This window comes from Stegostoma tigrinum, chromosome 33 (genome assembly GCF_030684315.1).
Source record: "Stegostoma tigrinum isolate sSteTig4 chromosome 33, sSteTig4.hap1, whole genome shotgun sequence".
Taxonomy (NCBI): domain Eukaryota; kingdom Metazoa; phylum Chordata; class Chondrichthyes; order Orectolobiformes; family Stegostomatidae; genus Stegostoma; species Stegostoma tigrinum.
In genome coordinates this window covers 17,723,211-17,745,248 of record NC_081386.1, presented here as the reverse complement: position 1 = coordinate 17,745,248, position 22,038 = coordinate 17,723,211, and the positions used below count along the sequence as shown (strand labels likewise).

The window sequence follows — 22,038 nt, the reverse complement described above, 5'->3', positions numbered from 1 at the left end:
GTCTAACAAGCAAATGAACAAAAAGCGGCAGGGCTGTGAGGCATGAAGAACTGAACAAAGGACCTGTCCTTGGACATATCACCACTACAGAGAAAACCAAAAAGCCCACGCCAATTTGGTGTAATTTTGAGGGAAACTTGGGAAAACACACACATACACAAGGTGATGAAAAATTAAATGGACAATGCTGGAAATTCTCAGCTGATCTGACAGAATGTGCAGAGAGAGAAAAACAGAAATGTTTCAGGTTTCAGGTGGATTTTCTGAAGAAGGGTCTCGTCCTGAAATGTCAGCCTCCCTGCTCCTCTGATGCTGCTTGGCCTATTGTGTTCATCCAGCTCTACACCTTGTTATCTCAGTGTTTCAGGCGGGTGCCTTTCATCGGTTAATTGCATGTTATCACAATACTTCAAACCTTGAAGTATTAATATTAATATAACCTTTCATTTTATTTAATTCCTAAGTGTGAAAGAGGACACAAGAGAGTATCTCAAAAGGTTTGATTTACAAAGTTTTTTTGAAAACAACTCTTTAGATCTGGATACATTCATGCTGAGTTGTAACTCTGTTTCTCACTCCACAGATGCTACTAGACTGGATGAGTATTTCCAGCATTTTTATTCAGATTTCCAGCTTCTAGAGTGTTTTGCTTTTGTAAAAATAATACTGTTTTGAGGATAAAACAGTTGAGCAGAATTCAGAGCTGAAGGACATATTTTAACCATGCCCTTCTTGGTAGAGGTGGAATTGGGTAAATGTTACTGTATCTCAAGTACTTTTAAAAGTCTTATCTTGTTCAAGATTCTGTTAAATGTAAGTACATATTTGTAATCCAACTTTTCCATTTCCCACCACCACCATACATAGAAATATACTTACAGTCATCTGTTGTCAATTGTTATTGTCTAGTAAGTAATAAACTGCTGGGAAAATGAGAATGCTGGAAAGAGAGAAGGCAGATCACATTCCCAATGTAAATCCGCATCACAATTTCCATTCCTCACAACAAATAATTAACCCTGGTGAAGGAATGAGTCAAATTCTCTGTTTTATTATCATAGCGATTGCAATGCTCAATCCTGTTTGTTTATACTTAAACGTAATATCTCTACCATGATTTGTACATGGGAATCCAATGTAACATTTCCACATTTGTTGAGGGAATTTAGATAGGTGTACTGGATGGGCAAGAACCTGGCAGATCGATTATAAAATCAGAAACGTGAAGTTATCCACTTTCATAGGAAAAACAGAAATGCATATTATTTCTTAGACAGAGACGGTTTGTGAAGTATTGGTGCCTAAAAGTGTTCTTGTTGGTGAGTCACTGAAAGCTAACATGATGTTTAGCAAGCAGTCAAGGCAAATGTATTTACACCTTTATCCCAGGAGGAATTGAGGACATGAGTGAAGATGTCCTGATGTAACTGCATTGAGCCCTTGTAAGACTGCATCTGAAGTATTGTAAGCAACTCTGGTTTCCTTATCTAAGAAAGGATGTACTTGCCATGAAAGGAGTGCAACAAAGGTTCATCAGACTGATTCCCAGGGTGGCAAGACTGTCCTGTGAGGCAAGACTGAGGAAAGCGAGCCCATATTTTCCAGAGTTTAGAAAAATGAACGGTGATTTTCTTGAAACAAAGGAAGTTCTTGTTTGTCTTAATTAGATAGATGCAGGAAGGACATTTCCTGTGGGGGTCTAGAACCAGTGCTGAGGTGAATGACCAATCTTCATTTCATTCAACAGCAATAATAGGCTCAAGGGACCGAACTGCCCCCTCCTGCTCCTGTTTCCTGTAACTGTCCAAATCAGTTCCTAGTACTTTCCTGAGATCAGAGGATTTTCTAAAGGAGTGAGCGGGCTTGTAACTATTTTGGGGACTTGTGATCCCGTCTAATGTTACCTCTTGAAAGACAGAGGGGTGATCGTCTCCACTACAGGTGCTGCCCTGGTGTCATTCAGATTTGTCTGCGTTTGTTTTCAGTTCCAGCAGTTCTTTAGATATTGTCCGAAGTATATAGCAGATCTTTGGGCTCCCTTGGCGCAGTGGTAGCATCCCTACCTCTGAGCCAGGAGATCTAGGTTCAAGACTTGGTGTGTAATAACGTCTCTGGCTGCATTGTTTAAAAATATCTACAGTAGACGTGCCGATTTCGTAGAGATGATAGTGAAGATATATCAGCTTCATGACAATTAAACGTAACATGATTAAGCTGAAACATTATCACTGTAAATCATATAGGTGTGGATAAGACACTCTGCCTTACGGCAGTTGGCTTACAGACAGCAAGCTTTGTGTGTGTTTTCAGTGGCATCTTGTCAGGGGCAGGGCTGAGAACATTACTGCCCGTGCCGCCTGAGACCGGCTCCACCTCGCTCCTTCTCCCTCTACGCATTCCCAATGGTGTGACGAGCTACACTGACAAGCCGATTGGCTGCACCACTCGGCTACATTTCTCCATTTATGGACTGATTGGCAGAGTTATCGTATTCACCGGGACGATCATTCACCATTCCTCCCTCCCTCTCTGAGTGCAGAACGCTCGGGGACACCCCGGAGCTACAAGGCCTGATTCATCCAAAAAAAAACTTGATCATCTTTTCTCTTCCCCCCCTTCCTCTTTGAAACATGGATCCACCCACAGCATGTTGATGCCTCCCTCCACTGTGGACTCCAGGATCGACAGTAGATGGAGTTCAACTCTATCTCGGAAGCAGGAGATCGCCAGTGAAGAGCATACAGTAGGTGGCACCGCCTCGATTTAGGCAGCAGACTTTTCCCGGAGCCGGCATAAATTCCAAGGAAGCAAAATGGTAAGTCTGATCATTGTAACAGTGGACTATAGAAAAGGGCTTTAGGATATCTCCCCCCACGGTGGGACAGCTATGCTGAACTCAAATCCTCGGTACAGCGGCAACCAGATCAGTTCCAATGCTTGACTTTCGAACAAAAAGACTGTTTCCAAAACTGATTTAAAAATCTGCGGTAGTCCGGCCTTCTAATTGCGCTGAAAGTAACCGGCAGGGAACGCTCCCTGGGCAGCTACGGAATAGCCACAGGTTGGAGGAAATGCTTCAATGCCGAACGAGTCCAGAGTTCAATAAATAGAACGGGTCAGGAATAAACATTCAAACTCCCAAGGTGCTTAATTTTTCCCTGTAGCTCACGTAAAGTGTTTTTTTTTAAACTGGGCAGGAAACTGGCAATCCCAGTTTCATCAATCCAAGTAAAGAGTTGCCTTAATTAAAGCGATTCCTTTTTGAAGGATCGCAGTAATAGGAAACGAAATGGAAACTTGTTGTGATGTTGTGCCCAGTCTGCATTGGCCACAAGTCGCGGGAAATGTATTATTCTATATAATTGAATATTGCTGAAAAAAAGTCACCATGCAGACTCAACGGGCTGGTGTTTTACTAATTCAGCACTTGGTTTGGTTTGGTAAACTATTGTTTATAGTTGCTACTTCCATTGTAGCAAAAGTAAACCATCGGGTCACGGGAATGATGGAACAGTTTTTGCGTTTTAAAGATTCCTGACTTGTCCTTCTCTCCCGATTCTTTTGTAACTGGCAACAAAGTTTCAATTTGGATTATCTTGATCTGTCCACTCAAAGTCTAATTAATTGTCATCAAAAAAGGATGAAACTCTAAGCTTTACGTGACAGTGAGCCACTTTTGAAGAGAAATAAATGTCTCCTACTGGAAAGCGTCGAAATATTTATATCCATGTATTATTCAAGAAGCATCTTTAAACTATATACCGAAGTTGACCAACCCCTGGAATACATATGGTAGATTGTTTCTACAATTTTGACGAGTATTATTTATGTTACTGTGTGCGATCGTATGTGAAACTAGTCAAATACTGGTGTGCAGCTATTGTGTTGGATAAGCCTCACTGGTCATTGTTTATGTTCATCACTGACTGACTTTGTGATTATCACGTGCAGGAACAGCAATCTATTCATCAAGGCTGATCCTGAAGTCGTCTGTAGATGTTGTAATCTTAGAACAGTTCATCTCGTTTTCTTCTCAGTCCCACTTTAGTATAAGAGCTTTGCAATTTTCTAAGATTGTCTTTAGCTTTATTGGTATTATTTATTTCTGTGCTTCCCATCCAGCACCACGTATTATTTCCTATCTGAAACAATGCATCAATTTTGATGGGAGTGGTAAGAAATTGTAAGTATGTGCAAGCAATCAAGTGGATTGCAAGAGATAACAAGGTGAAGAGCTGGAAGAACACAGCAGGCCAAGCAGCAGAAATGGACTGCAATGTGTCCATCTCCAAGCATGCCTGTGTCCTAAATGTTAGTGTGTTCAGGTAATGCTTGGACCTCAGATATCTGAAAGGCGTGGCAGATAGGTAAATGAGGAAGAAAAATGCCGGAATGTTGCTAAGATCAGATGAAGACTGGTGGGAAGCTTGTATTGAGGGACTCTAGCATGGACCAGTTGAGCAAAATGTCCTGTTTCCAGGCTGTAAATTTAATGCAAGTTTTGTGTTTTGGAATGTGAACAACTTATTTTGTTTAATCACCTTTTAGATTTTATCTTCAGGAAAGCTTTTAAAGTTCCTATTTATTGAAATGTTCTACCTATCCATAAAGACAAGTAGCTATGATTGCATTTAATAATGAACTGCCAGAATAGCATCAGAGATAGTAAGAACTGCCGATGCTGAAGTCAGAGATAACACAGTGTGGAGCTGGAGGAGCACAGCAGGCCAGGCAGCACCAGAGGAGCAGGAAAGTTGACGTTTTGTGTGGGGACCTTCTTCAGAAGTAGCATTATCTGTGATTCGAGTTCATGTATCAACTGCTATTGGTAATTGTTTTGGAGTCCAATTCAACAAGACGTAGAAAGTGACCCAGTGAGCTGAATATAAAACAAAACCCTTGAGTGCCTTTAATTTATTTTGAAATGGACGTGTGGAACCCTTATAGAATTAGTTACGTCACAATACATATGGCACCATAACATGATAGAATTTTTTTATCAAGATGGAGAGTGAGGTTGGTGATTTGCAGACTAGGGGGATGAACCTTAATAAAGGAAACTATGAAGATATGAGGCATGAGTTGGCCTTGATAGATTGGGGAGAATTACTTAAAGGGATGACAGTGGATAGGCAATGGCAAACATTCAAGAAACACATGGGGGAACTACAACAACTGTTTATTCCTGTCTGTCACAAAAGCAAAATGGGTAAGAGAGCCAATTCAAAGCGTACAAAGGAAGTCAGAGATAGTATCCAATCCAAGGAAGAACCATACAGCTTGGCCAAAAATAATAATACAGCTGAGGATTGGGAGCAGTTTAGAATTTAGCAAAGAACGACCAAAGGATTATTTAAGAAGGGGAAAATAGAGCACAAAACTAAGCTTGTCATAAGGACTGACACTAAGAGTTTCTATAGGTACATGAAGAGAAGGAGATTGGTAAAAACAAAAATAAGTCCCTTCAGACAGAAACAGGGGAATGTTTAATAGGGGACAAAGAAATGGCTGAGGAACTGCATACATACTTTGGTTCTGTCTTCACGAAAGAGGACATAAATCAGATACCAAAATTCTTGGAGGCGGCAAGATTTAGTGAGAGTGAAGAGCTGAGGAAAATCCATATGAGTAGAGAAATGGTGCTGGGAAGATTGTTGGGACTGAAAGCCGATAAATCCCCAGGTCCTGATAACCCATATCCCAGAGTACTTAAGGAAGTAGCTCTAGAAGTAATGGATGCTTTGGTGGTCATCTTCCAAGATTCTATAAGCTCTGGAACAGTCGCTGCACATTGGAAGGTGGCTAATGTCATTCCAATATTCAAAAAAGGATGTAGAAAGAAAACAGGGAATTATACACTGGTGAGCCCAACGTTGGTAGTGGGGGGAATTCTCGAATCTGTTGTCCAGGATTTTATAGCAGAGCATTTAGAAAGCAGTGGCAGGATCAGGCAGAGTCAGCATGGATTCATGAAGGGGAAATCATGCATGACAAACCTGTTCCAATTGTATGAAGGTGTAACGAGTAAAGTGACAAGAGGGAGCCAGTCGAAGAAGAATATTTGGACTTTCAGAAAGCGTTTGACAAAGTGATGCAAGATTAAAGCGCCTGGGATTGGGAGAAGTATATTGAGATGGATAGGAAACCGGTTGGCAGAGAAGAAACAAAGGGTAGGAATTAATGGGTCCTTCTCAAATTGGCAGACAGTAACTAGTGGGGTGCCACAGGGATTGGTGCTGAGATCCCAGCTATTTACAATATATATTGATGATTTGAATGAGGGAAAGAAATGTAACATCTCCAAGTTTGCAGATGATACCAAGTTGGGTGGGGGAGTGAATGTGATGAGGATGCATAGATCCTTGAGCATGATCTCAACAGGTTAGGCGAGTGGGAGAATCAATGGCAGGAGCAGTATAATTTGGATAAATGTGAGGTTATTCACTTCAGAAGCAACAGCAAGAAGGTAATTCCTACCTGAATGGCTGTAAATTGGTAGAGGGGAGAGTGCAATGGGATCTGGGTGTCTTTGTGCACCAGTCGCTGAAGATAAGCATGCAGGAACAGCATACAGTAAAGAAAGCAAATGGTATGTTGGCCTTCATTGCGAGAGGTTTTGAGGACAGGAGCACGGATGTATTGTTGCAGTTGTACAGGGCCTTGGTGAGACCACACCTGGAATATTGTGTGCAGTTTTGGTCTTCTTTTTTGAGGAAAGATGCCTGTGCTGTTGAGAGAGTGCAGCAAAGGTTTATCTGGCTGATTCTGGGGATGGTGGGTCTGGCATATGAGGAGAGATTGACTAAATTGGAATTGTTTTTGTTGGAGTTCAGAGAATGAGGGGGATCTCAAAGAGACTTGTAAAATTCAAACAGGACTGGACAGGGTAGATGCAGGGAGGATGTTCCTAATGATGGGTGTGTCCAGAACCAGGGGTCATGGTCTGAGGATGCAGGCTAGGCGATTTAGGATGGAGATGAGGAGACATTTCTTGACCCAGAAGTGGTGAGTCTATGGAATTCATTACCACAGAAAGTAATTGATGCCAAGACATTTCAACAGACAACCAGATGTAGCACTTGGGGTGAATGGGATAACAGGTTATGGGGAGAAAGCCAGATTAGGCTATTGAGTTGGACAATCAGCCATGATCATGTAGAATGGTAGAGCAGAATCGATGGACCAAATGGCCTCCTCCTGCTCCCCTCTTCTTTGTTTCAATGTCACAGTCAGTGAGACTGTGATAATGCAGAGCTTTATTGCTACATCATACAGTATCACAGAGCAACTAGATATGAATATACAAATAACTAAGAACTAGGAGCAGGAATAGGCAATTCAGTTCCTTGAGCCTGCTGTCATTTAATACAGTCATAGCTGATCTCATCTGAGCCTCAACTCCAGTTTTCTGCCTGTTTCCCATAACCCTTTAACCCATCACTGATTAAAAATCTGTTTATCTTTTCCTTAAATTTATCAGTGTCCCGATGTTCCACTGCACACTTGGGAAATGAATTCTACAGATTCAGGACTACGTGAGAGATGTAATTCCTCCTCATCCCTGTTTCAACTCTGCCACCCCTAAGCTTTAAACTGACTTCTCATTTTAGAATTCCCCACAAGACAAAACATCCACTTTACGTCTACTTTGTCAAGCACCTTTAGCATCTTATGCACCTCTCCAGTCTTCCTTCTGAACTCGAGTAAGTATAAGGCTAAACTGTTCATTCTTACTTCATAAGACAAAGTTTTCATCTCTCACTACCTGCCTCTCCCTCCTCACTGACCAAACCCCATCCCAACTCTCTACCTACACTCACCTGTACTGGCTTCATCTCCGCCTCCTTGACCTGTCTGTCTTCTCTCCACCTGTCTTGCTCCTTTTTCCACTTTCCATCATCACCTCCTTCTCTCTCTATTTATTTCACAGTTCCCTTCCCCTCCCCCATTTCTGAAGAAGGGTCCAGACCCAAAACATCAGCTTTCCGGCTCCTCTGATGCTGCCTGGCCTGCTGTGTGCGTCCAGCTCTACACCTTGTTATCTCAGACTCCAGCATCGGCAGTTCCTACTATCCCTGAAGTAACCATTTTCAGTGTTTAACAGATTTCTGCTAATTAATTTCAAAGTTAGTTTCACTCGTTAATCGTTGCACTGCACAAAAATGCTTTTGCTTTCGCCTGCATGAATAACTGATTTTCATTTAGGACCTTGAGAGATCTCAGGACATCTCAAAACATTTTAGACCTAGTGAAATAGTTATACAGCATGGTCACTAAGTCAGAGACACATTACAGCAGGATCAATAACAATGATTCGTGTCTTTTACAGTAATTAACTGTATGGGAACCACTTTAGGACAATTTAGTGATATATAAGGGCATATATACCAAGTTCACTCACTCTTTTCTATACTTTTTGCTTACTTTCAGTTGAAATGAAGGTAAAGTTATACTTGCATTTATATATCACCTCTCATTAAAATTTCATAAAGTAGTTTACGGGTTTTGAAGTTCGCTGACTGCTTTGATTACAAATAAAGCAGCCATTCTTCACAAGGAAGATCCCTGACATGAATGACCTGTTTAATTTTGAGTAGTCCTGAAGTAGCAGAATCAGCTAAAACACAGGACCCAACCTCCTGTGGCTCTTCAAATGTTCACGTCAATCTGCATTCAGTGGAGAAGCTTAACAGCTCTTCTGAAGAATCACACCTTTGACAACGTAACAAAGATAGAAATTGCTGGAGAAACACAGCAGATATAGCAGTATCTGTGGAAAGAAAACAGAGTTAACATTTTGAGTGTGGTGACTTTTCACCAGACAATGCAACTCTGCCTCAGTGCTGCCCAGGAGTGTTAGCATAGGTTGTCTCACACTCTGATGTGCAATGTTAACTGGCCACCTCCTGACCCAAAGGGATTGAACTACCGGCTGGGCTAAAGTGACACAAATTAATTTAAATTAAAACCCATGCCTTTTTTTCCCACTCCACATCAGGGCCAATACTGAAAATTTAGCTAAATTCATGCTCTTTTTCACTGTCTGGTAAACAGACAGTGGGATCAGTCATGGGCTCCATCCAGCAGATTCAAAGTAGTAGGTCAGTATAAAAGCATCTGTTTCTCATTAGAACCAGCCGTGTCCAAGGTGCATGTGAAGCAGTCTCAGTGGAAGAGTCTGCTCCTTATTTCCAGTCTGTGATATAGATAGACTTGTTGAGGATGAAAGTATCAGTTGAAGTAGGAGACTGTTAAATCTTATCACTAAGAGCAGAGTGGTTTTCTCTGAAGTACCTCAGCAACCGTTAATACAGATATCTTGTTTGAACTGCTGTAATCATTTTGACTGGTTATTCCTGCATTTTTGGTTACAACAGCAATTGGCCTATGAGCAAAAATACTATTTAACACATTACGGCAGTATTCACTTGAGAATGATTGAACACGCTGCCTTCGGTTTTTACTATTTTTGAGAATAATGCATTTAAATAAATGTTAGGTGTGAATATTCAATAGTTTACTGAAAGTCTGAGTTTTGTTATATTGCCATTATTGTTAACTCTACAATACGTCACTACAATGTGACCTACACAAAACAATTACCATTTTGACTTCTGACATTATGGAAAGCATTTTTTGGAGCTAACTGAAATTTAAATTGTTTGCATTTGTTACAAACATACATTTAAAAAGTGGACCAATGTGTCAGCTGGAGATTCCAGCTCATAATTCATAGACCCATAGACACTTAGCACAGACAGAGGCCATTCAGCCTATCATGTCAGTCAACAAAGATCTGACGGCACTAATTCAGTTTTTCAGCTTTTGGCCTGCAGCCTTGGAGGCTTTGGTAACTCAAGTCATTATCTGAGAGTTTCGAGCAGGGAGCTCCATACTCTCACCATCCTTTGACTGAAAATTTTCTCCTTAGTCTTCCTCTTTGCCCTCTTAACATGAATCTATACTTCCTGCATATTGACCCCTCTGCTAATGGAAAGTATATCTTATCTGCCCTTTCTATGTCCCTCATAAACTTTTACACCTCTATCAGGTTCTCTCTCCACCTTTGCTACTGCAAGCTAAACAACCTCAGCCTCTCTAATCTTCCTTCATATCTTAGAACCTCCAGCCCAGCCTATACCTTGCCAAATCTCCTCTGTAACCTCTCTTGTGAAATCACATCCTTCCTGTAGTGCGATGATCAGAACTCTGTGCATTATTCCAGTTGAGGCCTATCCAGTGTTTTATACAGTTTCAGCATAACCTCCTTGCTCTTCTATTCTATTTCTCAGCTAAAAAAGACAAGGATCCCATATACCTTCTTAATCACCTTGTCTACCTGCTCTGCTACCTTTAGGATCTGTGAACGAGCAAAGCTCATAGCACGGGCATATCCTTTTCATATTTTAAAACTGTTTTCTGGGTCACAGAAGAAACAGGAGTGGTCATCTGGGCACTTGAAAGAAAGGCTAGGCCTCCTGTGGCATGATACACCCTCTGTTCTCCCTGATTGCAGGGTCATCCTGAATTCTCCCTTTTGGATTTACCCAAGTGCCAGGGATGACCCTTCAATCTTTGGCAATAGCCTCCTACCACTTGACATTGTGTTTCCCTTTCCTGCATGTTTGTGGTAGGACAGTGAGGCCCATGAGTTAACATCGCCTCAGCCTCACAATGCCACAGTTGAACTGGTTTGATGCTTGCTCATCCCAATGCTTCACAAATTAAAATAGACTCTACTTTGTTAAAGGACTACAGTACACTTTGTATGTTTTTATTAGTCTGAAATAATATATAATACAACCAAGATTCCTTATCGTTGTGATTTTATTTAGACATTTTAAAATCCTGTTTCTAATCTATAAGTATATTTGTTAATATGTTAACATATGCTCCCATTTTAAACCCAGTACACATGTTACTCACTTTAAATTCTTTGTGGAAATCAAATGTTTGGTTATATAAATGATGAATTTTGCAGGTACCACTAAAGAATTTGTTTTACTGATCTTTACTAGCATAGAGTTTTGCATTTTACAAAGGACAGAGTTTCGTTCAGCAGGTAAAGTTGTTTGCACAGCATCACCAGAGCGAATGCTGTGGATTTCCACATTAATATGCAGCCTTTTTTGTATAAGATTTATCTATAGAGACTTATAGTGAGAATTTTCCTTTGTTTGCTTCACACAGGAGAAGAATGCAAAGCACTAGGTGTAGATGTTGGAGAAATAACTAAATGCATGATCAATGAGAGATATTTTTAATAGACTTCTAACAGATATGAATAGAAGTAGCAAAGATTTGGGGAGAGAGTTTAAAAGCAGGGTTGAGATTGCTGAACTGGTGGCGATTGGGCTCTGTCAAGTGGTCAGCACTAGAAATAGAAGTAATCCTTGAATAATTGACTAAAGAGATTCTCATATACCTGACTTGTGATATCTTAACATAATTCATTGTCAAATTCATGCATTTAGTAAACTTTATAATGCTGTCATATTATCAATACGTCTTTCTAGACTTAGCTTAGTGGTTAGTAGACATACATTACAAGTCAGAACATTGTGTATGTATGCCCTGCTCCAAAGAATTCAGCACAAAATCTGGACTGACATTACCTAACATGCAGTACTCCCTTAGAATTGAAGTACACACGACATTAAACCGAAATCCTAGCTGCCCTGTCAACTGGATGCAAAAAATCCACTAGTATGTTTCAACGAAGAGCAGGAAGGGCTCCTCTGATATCCTGGTCTATGCTTTGTACTCATCTAACATCACTAGAACAGGTTATCTTGTTATTATCACATTGGGCACAACAATATGCTACAAACAACTGCTGAAGATCATATTTCTGATATTACAACAGTGTCTGTGCTTGAGAAAGTCATTGCTTGGTTGTCAAGTGCTTTGGGACCTCCTGAGTTTGTAAAAGGAACTATATGTATGCAAATATTTCTTTTCATTTTCTTTTTTCTTTCTTAAACTATCTGATTACCATTTAAAACAAGGATATAAATTTGAGTTCTTATTGCTATTAATCTGTCAGTTGTGACTAATGAGTTTTAGAAATATATATATTTGGATTCTGGCTAAATCTGACGCAATATATGAGAGAAAGAGAACTTTTGATTTTGTATGTCGATCTCGGGGAATGGAATTTTGTCTACACTTTGGGCCAAGTGTCTGCATCAGATGTTTTATGTAGAAAAAAATAATGCTGGATGGGAAGTATAGAGCACACTTGACTTACTCAATATGAAGGATTTTTATTGTGTACAAATATAATTTATAGGTTTTCAGACTTGGCTCAATCTTAGTACTATTTCTTCTTCTTCAGGTAGTTGTGTGTTCAAGCTGATTCAAAATTCCTGAGCATAATAATTTAGGAAAACACTTTTGTTTAGTCCTGAAGGACTGTTGCTCTAACAAATCAGCCAACTTTTGGATGAAGCAATAAACTCTTTCCGATGAATGTAAAATATTTCATGGTCCTATTTGAAGCATAGTAGGAGTGCAGTTTCTAGAGATGTGGTCAATAATTTCTCCCCCATCCACATCATTACAACAAATTAGCTGGTCATTATTTGTTGCACACAGTTGGATTCTGCATTCTCCACATCACAATAGTGACTACTTTTTGAAAAGTATTTACATTGGTGGTTAAATACTTGTTATAGTGAAAGATGCTATGTAAATGTTTTTTGAATGCTTCCTTGAAATTCTTGACTTAAATTCCTAATTCCATGTGATTTAGGGCAGTAGGTTAGTACTCACTCAAATCAGACAAAATATCCCAATGTTGTAGATGCTTCTAGGCATCAGAGAATGCTTTTATCCTATCTTATGGTCTGTTTTTAAGCCCAGGACTCTGAGGTAAAGGTGCAGTGTTGCACTTCCCTGCACTTCAGCAGCATGAAAATTAGATTTTAATCATTACTTTTGAGACCTGTAAGCACTAATGAAATACACAGCATATTGCAAAGTGCACATTTACGTCTGTCCTTAATCTCCATTATGCCACACCAGACTGTATTTCTTTGAGGGGGGAGAAGGGCTGAAATTGCTATTTATACTCCAGTAATCAGCCACTGTCAGTAAATCATAATTGAAATGTCTCTTTTGGCTGTTATCTTCTTGATTTAGTGACTCTGCTTGACAGAGATCATAGTGCATATAAAACAAATGTATTTATGGAGTGTGTAGAGAAAACTTTATAATCAACAGTTGAAATATAGGGAGGACCGTCTTTGCAAATTTAGATATTCATATGTCTGGAGCATAGAGAAAAGTATCAATAATTGAAAATTGAGATTTAGAAAAGTATGAAGGAATATGTATAGGTACTTAATAAAATGTTTAACATTTGAATAAAGCATTAAGAAAAAAGTTTGGTTGCTATACTTTGGATGTTAAGCTGTATATACGTTCTTTAACGTTATATATAAAAGAAATCATTCATGGCTTATGATATCTTAAGTTGCTTCGCAATCAATCAATTATCGGTCACAGAAATAAAGGCAGATACTCAGCCAATTTGCATATGGCAGGGTCTGCCAAGTAGCAAGGAGCTAAAAGTTAAGTTCATGGATTGCCAGTCTTGATGCTATTGGTTGAAGGATAAATGTTGATCCCTGAAGCATACCCCTGCTTTACTCTCAATGAGGATAGAGATCTTTTAACGTTCAGATGGGCAAGCATAAAGAGTGCATGTTAGTGCTGCTAGCCATTAGTTAGTTTAGATATGGAGGGGGACATCTATTCAGGTATGAGGTGCAGGGTGAGGACTCCTCCCTCCCCCGGCTCATACAAACCTGCTGCCTCTGCCAGTTTAAACCTTGGGCAGAAAGGCCTTACAGGCAGTGTTCCTACCTGGACACTAATTGAAGGCCTTAAATGGTTAGTTGATGCTCATGTAGCAGGGGACAGGGATTTTCTATGCAGGAAGCTTAATGTAGACCTTGTTGAGTTTGCTTGTAGAGTTCCCTTTTAGGAGGAGTTCATTCAAAACCACTTACTGCCTGATTGAGGGAGCCAGCATTGGGAAGGAGAGCCTGCTGAAAACAGCCCCTCCCCCACTGCTGATACCTCCAATCTTGCCCGTTCTTTGATTTTTTTTCCCCCCACCTTGCAAACCCAAACCCTAGGTGTCTCTTACATGTATGATGTGGAGTCCCCTGTTGATCCTGAACTTCTAGTTGGTGCATTGCTAGCAATTGTGACTGCCCTGAATGATGCTGACAGCAGTGGAAATCTGCTGGCCTCTAATTGGCTGGCAGCTCTTCGAAGATTAGATGTTATCCATAGAGGGTCCCCCCCAGGGTTTTTAATCCAGCAAAGCATCTGGTACTGGCCATTTAATAAGTAGGTCTTCCCGTACTTGTTCTTCAGCCAGCAGGCAAGATCCCCATCGTAAATATTAATTGCCGCCTAATATTTCGTCTGACAAAAACATACAGCTGCAAGCGGCCCCTTGTTTGAATCTCTGTCAGTTGTGAGTTAGATTATCCCAACCAGTGCTGTAGTAAAATTTTACTAAATGTTAAGGAGAAAATATATAGACAGGTATTAGACTACTTATGGTTATCTAGCGATCCTCTCCACTATAAGAATGCACTTTCCTAAGTATTGAATGAGGACAAGTTTGGGCCTGACTGTCACTCTCCTTTGGTCCTCCACTCTGTGGTCAATAACCATGACCAAAACTTGAGTGAGATACAAGTGCACTGATACTGATATGATAAATGTACTTAATATATTATCATTTTGGGTATTTAGATTTTAAAGTTGAGGCAGAATGGATATGCGGCTTTAGTTCATAATGGGTTTCTTTCAAGCAGTAAGAAAGTCATTTGGAACAGTGATCTAATGACAACATTTCCAAGAAAGCACATAAATTCACTCAAGTGCTTAGCAGAATATCTATCACCTCTGATGTTAATTGAGGAAGTGCTTACAATGTTGAACTTCTGCAACACACAGAGCAAATAGATCCATGGCCATGAGTGAGATAACAAGGTGAGATAACAAGAGCTGGATGAACACAGCAGGCCAAGCAGCTTTAGAGGAGCAGGAAGGCTGGCATTTCGGGCCTAGACGTGAGTGATTTGAGTTCCAGAAGAATCAGGTTCCCTTTCAGGAGAAGTTTTATCTTAGTCGAAGTGTTGTTAGTTTGTGAGGTTTCCAAACTGTGTGTTGTTGTGGAAAAGTTTTCAACAGTTAGAATTGGAAAGAAGTTCTGTTCATCAAAACAAGAACAAGTCAGTTAAGTGCGCAGTTAAAGAGTTAGGATCAGAATGATACTTCACTGGCAATAAGAACCTTGAAAAAATATTGCTGGAAAATTGGTTGAAAATTTGCTTTGCTATTAGTGTTAAGATCGTTCTAAACTGTCAGACCCATGGTTTTGTTTGTTTTCTTTTGTGTAATAAACCTCTGTTCTTTGTTAAAGAACAGTGGCAGCCTCCGAAGAATGTGTTCAGTGGCTAGCCACTGTAGTAGTCAACTGCAGATGTTAACCTTCTAATCAGTCAATTCAGGGATCAGATTTGTCCAGCATTCCAATCACCTGGGAACATAACATTAATCCTGAATTATGTACACTTTGCAAGGAGTCAACACCTTTTGGAATGAAAAGAAAGGAGAAATTGGCAAAAATAAATAGGAATTTAAGGAAGTAAGCAAAAATTGTAAAGTTATTCCCAAAACCAGATAATTCATAAGTCACTACTTAAGCACACTGTTAACAGAAATTAATTAACGTAGTTTACAAATGAAAACAATTTGAACAATGTACTGAGGAAAACATTTTTTGCTTCAGTTGCCTGATGATTTTGATAAAATCTATAAGAGCTCTGGACGTTGGTTACTGTGCTGTATGAGTAACTGTCTCTGGGAAATGCTGTAATTTCTGTCTTTTTGACCAGTTGTAATGGGCGGGATTTGGAATAATCTAACATTTTCGGCAAGCCTGAGGATTTGCCTGCACTTTTATCCTTTGTCAAACACTCTGGCAGTTCTGACATGACTACATTGTTTTCTGAAATCTAGTCCTCATAAATCCATTCCTAAGTTGTTATAATGCTGCCTTTGGGTCTGACTGAATGCATATTGTGCTGACCTGAAGAACAAACATTATAGTTTTAACACTTCTAACATATTACAGACGGTCACTGGACAGTGATCAAGAATAGGATTTTTTGACACACTATTTGTACCATAGTTCATGCAGTATGGACAACTATACCTGGTTGGACTCAACACTGACTAGAAGTTGAGCATGATCCTTTCTGGTCTGTTTTGGTTCATTCTATATCACATGATGTCTTTATCCACTAGATGACTAGAATAGCTGAACATGTACTTTTAAGAAGTGATGCGAATCCTTCCTTTAAATTCTTGAAACAGCACACGAGTTTAACGTGGCTATGAGTTTCTCTCCCTTTAGTTGTCACTTACCAGGGTTTGAAGATCTAATTTATAAGCCATTTGGTCATTTCCTTTTTTCTATCTTACTAAATGTTTATGTCATTAGTTTTCCAAAAAGTGTAATATAGTTACAGACTGAAGTCACTGAAAAAAATCCCAGATTATATTTTAGCCGCCTAGGAAAAAATGATATACCAATTGGGCCTTTTATGAAATAATAACCAGTATAAAGACAACTCTATAACTTAATCCAGTTGATTCATTGGGAACTATTCTAACTTCTTTATTTTTAAGCTTAAGCACCAAGAAAAGGTTCTCTGTGCTATTGTATCTAGCATTTGGACAATTATGTGTAGGGTTTTTCATGTGTGTACATATGCAAGCATGGAGCTTCATTCATTTAATTAAAGAGCAATAAGGAGATAGCAGCATAACTCAAAGTTCCTAGCTCTTGCAAACAGAAACGCCACCTCCAGTAGAGAAGCACCAATGAACAGTAATTGATTTTTTTTTGCTGTCAGAAAGAGATTGGTGATGCTAGTGGAATTTCAAACATCAGCCCTGTTTTATGCACCGGTCATTATACTACTGAATGCAATTGTCCTGACTAGCTTGTGGATTCAAAGGTCAATAAAAAGACTTTGGTTTCGTCTGTAGTTGCATAGAGCATCAGGATCAGTTGACCTAAATTCAGATAAAATAAGAAAGGTTTGGTGTGGAAAAGTAAGGATGTAATTGAGCCAAGGCTTTGCGGTGCAAAGATTTGAAATACATATTAACAATCTAGATTAAATATGGAGTTTGGTGAAGCATGAATAAAACAAAACCTCTGTGGCAACTTTATGACATGTACCAATTTGTCATCAAGAAAATGATTACAAATTTTAACCTTTTTTCTGATGAACGGTCTAGGCGCGAAACATCAGCTTTTGTGCTCCTATGATGCTGCTTAGCCTGCTGTGTTCAGCCAGCCCCACACTTTGTTATCTTGGATTCTCCAGCATTTGCAGTTCTCATTATCTCTGATTACAAATTTTAACTAGTATTTTTTTTCCGTCCATCATAACAAAAACTAAACAGTTGTGTTTTGGAAGTACAATTTCTGTTGCATGTGTGTCCTTTCACTTCACCATGCCATTCTTCCATGCTTATTAAGAGGTTTCTGCTTCAGAAAATGGGTAAGAATAGCTGTAATAAATTTGAAAAGGCAAACTTGCTATGCATTATGAAAAATACAAATGGAATCCTTTTCTGTCTGGTTCATGGTTTCATATGCTGTGGTTTTTACCTCTAGCCTGTTTGAAAATACAAATGAAATCCTCAAGTAATAGGATTAGGTAAGGGACGAACCAAACTTGTACCTAAACTTTATTGGTGGTTTTCTTTCTTGGGAATGGTTCTGAATATTTAAAACAGCATGAATTTCAGCTTCCTGCCTGGAGTAGTAGTCTGCAGTAACTAACCAAATAAGGAATTGGTTACATTACTTTAAAAGAAAAAGTGCACTGAAGGGCTAGTCATATTCCTCTGAGGTGAAACAAGTCTGTCTTTCATTATTAGGCAATGTGTGCAACATTGTAAGCACTCTTGTGGCTGTACATGTGCTTCACAAAACCTTACAAGGAGGTGCTTGTTAATTTTTTATCGTTGAGCAGAGAAATTCAAAGAACAGAACTGCAATGTTTTGTCTAAGCTGTAAGAATAAAATCTCATTTCCAATATATATCTACTACCAAGTGTGATTGTTTATTCAAAAGGGAGCTTGAAAATAAATTTTTACAAAATGTAATGAATCTTGCACCAGTCTGCAAAAATAAAAGAAAAACCATTTGTTGGAAAAATCACAAATTCTTTAAAAGTACTAAGGAACATTTTCTTGTGTCTGTGCCTGAGGATGTTGAATCACCTGGATGCAATAAATTGAGGTGAACGGGATTCCTTATCCTTAGCTAGTTAGACCAATTTTGCCCCCAATTTGGCCCCTTCTGTAGTCTCTGTGCCAAGCTACCTTGGTACAGACAGAGGAAAATTTGTCCCTTTCAGCTTTAGTGGTTTTTCGTCCACTTGACGTTATTAGATTTCCTACTTTTGAGAGTGCTGTACACATTCTGTCTTTTCTCCCAATCCCTGCTCTGTGTGCATTTCCCTTCTCACTTGGACATAGCACACAGGAAGATTGTGCAAATATCGGTGGATCTGACTCTATGACCAAAGTGGTGAGCACAGGACTTGGGGACAGCCCTGACCATTACCCTCTCCCTCCCGGCTTCTCAATCCAAACTATATGCAATACTGACTATCTAAATTCACAAGGACAAAGCCTGGGGAGTCTGCTAAGCTTGCAGCAATGAAACCTTAACCCAGTGTGAAAGCCAGGAAAGGACAGGAGAAAATTAGGAAAAGATGGTATTACAGATTTTCCATAGATTTTAAAAAATTAACTTGCACTTATATAGTGAATTGCATGACCAAAGGACTTCCCAAAATACTTTACAGCTTAATGAAGTACTTTTGAAGTGTAGTCACCATTTTTTTTATTCACATGGGTGTCACTGGCTGAGCCAGCATTTATTGCCTATCTATTATTGTGCAGGTGGCAGGTAAAAGTTAGTCATATTGCTGTAGGATCTGGATTCACATGTTGACCAGACCTGTTAAGCAAAGTATCTTTCCTTCGCAATGACATTAACTGCAGATGGTGGTTACATGATTACCATGAGCCGAATGGGTATTGAACTGTTTTCAGTAATCTAATGAAACTTTTATTTCCACGCACCACAATGTTACGAAGTGAACTTGATATTTCAAAAGTAATTTTCTATCATTGAATTTAACTGTGACTATTGACATTTTCCCTTCAATTCATAGCCACTGTAGTGCTGGTCATTCTTGCAGTGTCTACTTGAGAGAAATGTTTTACTTAGACATTGCTATCAGCAGCATGACTGATTTGGAACATCAAAAGGTCAGAAATTAAGGAAGAACAATATTTGAAACTGCTTACCAAAGCGTCAGCAGTGAACAGCTTTGCACAGCTGTATCTGGAATGAAATGTGAAAGAAGGTTTGTTTTGTTTGCATGATTTATTTCATAAAGGAGCAGATGGTACAATAAAAGAGAGTGCTACAGATTTTTGGCAAAAATTTTGAAAAGCAACGAACCTGGTGGTTAAAGAAACATGCAGAGGCATCGGCAAATTCTGACTGCGGAGAACTAATGATTTTAGGCAGGACATTTCCTGTGAAGTGGCTTGGGCAATGATAGTAAAGTACACGTTGGCACTTTCAGGAGAGAGAAGCTATTTGGAAATCTGCTTCTAGGAAGGAGTGGTCATTGTACCAAAAGAGTCAACGTTGGTATAGAATGTGGATGGAATGGTTGCTCAGTGGTTGGTACTGCCGCCTCACCGCACCAGGGACCAGCATTCGATTCTACCCTCTGTCTGTGTGGGGTTTGCATGTTCTTCCAGTGCCTGTTTGCATACCTTCCCTCAGTCCAAAGACGTGCAAGTTAAGTGGATTGGCCATGCTAAATTGCCCAGTAGTGTCCAGGGAAGTGCAGGTTTATTGAGTTAGCCGTGGTAAATAAGGGGTTACAGCGATGCGGTGGGGTCAGCGGGATGCTCTTTGGAGGGTCAGTGCAGACTCAATGGGCCAAATGGGTTCTAATTAAACAAATTCAATTTTCCATATGCTGCTTGTTTCAAATTTCCTGGTTAAGCTTCTCATTTAGAGATTTAAAGTTTCTTCTTTTAGTTCATTCATAGCCTGCCTTGGTGCTGAGTAATATCCAACACACCAACTCTCCACTCAATGAACAGGCACATTTTACAGAGGTTTTGTTAGTGAAAAGCAGTCAACCAAGTAGAGATGATAAATACAATTGTTGATTATAACATGCTAGCTAATTCTGTCAATTCAAATTAAGTATATATATATGAGAAAGGCAAGGATGGTTATGATGGTTACAGGGCTGTTGTGGCACAGTGGTAGTGTCCCTAACTGTGAGCTGGAATCCCAGATTCAAATCCCAGCTGCTCCAGAAATGTATAATAACATTTGTGAGCAGAGAGTTTTGTTTGAAGGCATATCAAGTGTTATAAAATGGAGGTTAATCCCCCCCTCAATAATTAAAACAGAAGCACCCAGAGAGGAGCACCTCACCCTACAATCTGTTGTAAGAAATGTGAAAAGTGGTGTAACCTGCCTCTCGACACCCCCCCCCCAATCTGTTGTAAAGGAGTGGTTAAATAAACTCCTGACACTCACTATACAATAAACAAGTTACAAATTATTTATCTAATTCTAATAGTGAACAGATTAAGTGAACCGTTAACAAACTGAACAATTCCCCCTTAACTGCTAAGATTTCCCAAACAAAACAAAATTCTAATGGTATGTAGTTCCAATAAATACAAGGCCTATTTATATGAACTAATATAATAAAAAAGAAGGTTAGTCTTTCAAAATTAGAGCTAGGATTTGTCTTCTGGGATGTTCTTTGCCTTCTCCACTGCTTTTCAGTGAGGAATGCCTTTTTTCCACCGAATTCTGGTATTAGAAATATTAGCTAAGATCGCTCCTGTGCTTTAGATGATGGCTACTCTAAAAGCTTAGAGAATTCTGTGAAAGCGAGAGATTTTCTCTTTCCAGCTAATAGTTGTTAACTCTATCAGATGGCAGTTGCTCTCATACTGATTTTCTAATGCCCTCTTCTTTTATACTCTTAATGACATATCAATTTATTACTGTAGAATTGGTCCTATGTTGTCAAAGCCATCAGATTTACATTTAATTGGTTTTTAATCTCTAAGTGCCTGGTTCAAATTAATTGGCTGATATTCAAACTGGCTGCCTTGCTAACAAAACAAAACTGCTGCCTGGATTGCTGGCCATACAGTCTTTGATACAAATGTTTCAGTTTCAGGAGCTCTCTGTGCACCAGCAACTCACAAGCCACCCACAGATTTTTTTGAATCTCTAAGCACAGAAGAGCATATTATCTTTTAAATGGACCATGCAGTCTTCCCCCTTACCATTTCACAAATAATAAATTCTAACATCCTTCCTTCCAATCCACAAGCACTAAACCCAACTTTGCAACACAAGGAACACACTGACTCAAGACAGCGGAGTCAGGAGATATACACCTATAATATTTCACTCTATTATTAAATTTATTCCAAGTAAAGACTGGCTTTTTTTTTCTTCATCAATTGATGATCTGACATGTAGCATCATGCACACAATTTGCTTTCTGTTCCAGCAAATAACTCATTTTTGTGAGATTTACAGTCAATCTGAGTTTATCAATACTGCAAGTTTAATGTATTTCAGTGGTGGCAATGCGGAAAGAACTTGTATTGGTAGAAGGAGAAGAGTCCAGAAATAAAGCTACCAAAGTTTGGAAATTCTTTAAAAAAAAAATCACCTTTTTATTTTCCAACAAATCACTATCAAGTGACCTCAACCTTTTAGTTGAAGGGTGACTGCTCAATGCAGTTCGTGCCCAGTCACTGACCACTTATTATGTAAATCACATAAACTGAATATTTCCTTAAATCATAATTGACATTTTCTTTTGATCATTATGGAGAGATTTTAAATTTAAAAC

General features: G+C 39.3%; 1 protein-coding gene across 3 annotated transcripts in view; it reads left to right on the top strand.

Moving 5' to 3' along the window:
* The first annotated feature begins 2,418 nt into the window (after nucleotides 1-2,418).
* Nucleotides 2,419-22,038, top strand: part of myo1ea (myosin IEa) — a 140,610-nt gene continuing 120,990 nt past the window's right edge. For 2 of the 3 annotated variants that reach the window (XM_048562752.2, XM_048562751.2), the window contains exon 1: nucleotides 2,419-2,815. In XM_048562752.2, the coding sequence (XP_048418709.1) occupies nucleotides 2,813-2,815 (3 nt within the window). In that variant the 5' untranslated portion in view covers nucleotides 2,419-2,812. Of the gene's footprint in view, nucleotides 2,816-7,554; nucleotides 7,704-22,038 lie in introns of those variants that run through there. The other variant, XM_048562753.2, reaches the window with a different exon arrangement.